We start from the raw sequence: 2,132 nt of genomic DNA, 5'->3' as shown, positions 1-2,132 counted from the left end.
TCCTATAATTGAATTCACCGTCGCGCTATCTATATATTTGTATGTCCACACTTACATTTCTTCTATACATGTTGTATTGGAGAAATAACAATCCTTAGCAACCACCCGCCCACGCTCCTTTACGTGAGTGGGTGTGGTCATGGCAAACAAAATGGTGGCTTACACATGGGACAAAGTTAAGAGCTTTCTAACAGCAAGAGAGCATAGAGATACTGTCTAAAAACTTTTCTAGAAGCATTATAAGGTAGAGAGAACCTCTATAAGTCTTAATAATGACCAAGTTGTACTTGCAAGGTGGTGAAATCAATTATAGGAATATTTTTACCCTGTTACGCTTGTTTTTTTTCTAATTTATTTTATTTTATTTTTTCTAATTTATTTTATTTTTTTCTAATTTATTTTATTTTATTTTTTCTAATTTATTTTATTTTTTCTAATTTATTGTATTTTATTTTTTCTAATTATTTTTTCTAATTTATTTTATTTTATTTTTTTAATTTATTTTTTCTAATTTATTTTATTTTATTTTTTCTAATTTATTTTTTTTCTAATTTATTTCAATTTTTTCTAATTTATTTTATTTTTTAATTTATTTTATTTTATTTTTTTTCTAATTAAACATCTTTTTTTCTAATTTATTTTATTTTATTTTTTCTAATTTATTTTATTTTTCTAATTTATATTTATTTTTATTTTATTTTTATTCCCCCTATTATTCAGAGGAGGAGAGGATGAAGCCTATCCCCAGAAGTGCTTTCTCTCAACACGTTAAAGAGATGCACAGAGAACGAGAGAAAGGATTTGAACTTGAATATCACGTACGTCAATCAAACTCCACTTTAAATTTAAAAAACAGCAGCTGCTACATACTAAAAACTCGCTCATTCATTTTAAAAATTCTCTCTCTTTTCTCTCTTTATGTAGTCACTTGCTTCTCCTAAAGTCTATCCTCACTTTATTGCTAAACTCGATTGCAATGGACCAAAGAACAGATTCGCTAACATCTATCCATGTAAGTGTATACATGTACATGTACAAGTAAATATAGCAACAAAATCACCAAAAATAGTCAAGCACAGGTAGCTATTATTTCTCCAACAATCAGATCTTTTTTTAATTTTTTTTGTATTAGCTGGTACAGTGCAATTATGTTGCTTGTAATATATTGATACGGTTAAGTATTTTTTACTGCAATAATTCTCATTAAAATTTCTATTAATCCTTTTGGTGTACATTATGTAATAACATATGTTTTGATTGCCACTATATAACGTAATCACAATTAATATCCATTACCAGTGTACATGTACGTGACAGACAATGACTCATCATTATTGTCACCTTTATACTGCACATACCAACACCTTACATATAGAGAGAGTGGGCCTGAACTAACAAGTGCATGTACAGTTCTTTTATATTATAATTAGCTTTAGTTGTCATGCTTTCAATGGCTGTGATGATGTGACATGACCAATTACATATTGTATTGAGAACTAATTCAGATACAACAAGGAAATTATAAATATGCTTGTCACGTAGACAGTGCATGTACTACATTGTTGTGTATGTGTGTGGTGTTATTATTGTTGTTACATATTCTCTAATTAGTTGATTGTATTTTGATGGCATAAACTTATTTGGTCTGTCACTCATCATGACATATACATGTACATGTACTTACATATGTACGTATAATTGCTCACTAGTTAGTATTTCTTACCTTTTTTCTCCTCCCCCTTCTCTCTCTCTCTCTCCTCCTCCTTTTCTCTTATTCCTGTAGTTGATGATTCACGTGTTGTCCTCTCAGTGTTGGATGGTATTGAAGGAAGTGACTATATCAATGCTTCATTTATTGATGTGAGAGAGAGGGAGAGGGAGGGAAGGAGGGAAGGAGGCAGGAGGGAGGGGGAGAAGGGATATGAGAGATAAATTGAAGGGATAGATAGTGGATGAGTATAAAGGACAAAGAAATGAAGTGTAGATCTACAGAGTGTGAAAAGGTGGTTTATGTTTAATTGTTCATCAGTTTGTTCTTTATTATAGGGCTACAATAGACGGGATGCTTATATAGCAGCACAAGGTACAGGAATACAGTCATTCATTTTATAGTGCATGTACATGTACATATC

General features: G+C 30.5%; 1 protein-coding gene across 1 annotated transcript; it reads left to right on the top strand.

Annotated features, from left to right (window-relative positions):
- Nucleotides 1–720: 720 nt before the first annotated feature.
- Nucleotides 721–2,083, top strand: LOC109591694 (receptor-type tyrosine-protein phosphatase T-like; the record flags this gene model as incomplete). Its single annotated transcript, XM_020007368.1, has 4 exons — nucleotides 721–818; nucleotides 925–1,012; nucleotides 1,784–1,860; nucleotides 2,047–2,083. Coding segments are annotated over 4 exons (300 nt in total), but the record flags the coding sequence as incomplete, so codon positions are not given.
- Nucleotides 2,084–2,132: the final 49 nt, after the last annotated feature.

The sequence above is a fragment of the Amphimedon queenslandica genome, unplaced genomic scaffold (assembly GCF_000090795.2).
Source record: "Amphimedon queenslandica unplaced genomic scaffold, v1.1 AMPQUscaffold_7500_Cont20549, whole genome shotgun sequence".
NCBI classification, from domain to species: Eukaryota; Metazoa; Porifera; class Demospongiae; order Haplosclerida; family Niphatidae; genus Amphimedon; species Amphimedon queenslandica.
The sequence above is the reverse complement of the archived record's forward strand: the minus strand, read 5'-3'. Positions and strand labels throughout refer to the sequence as shown.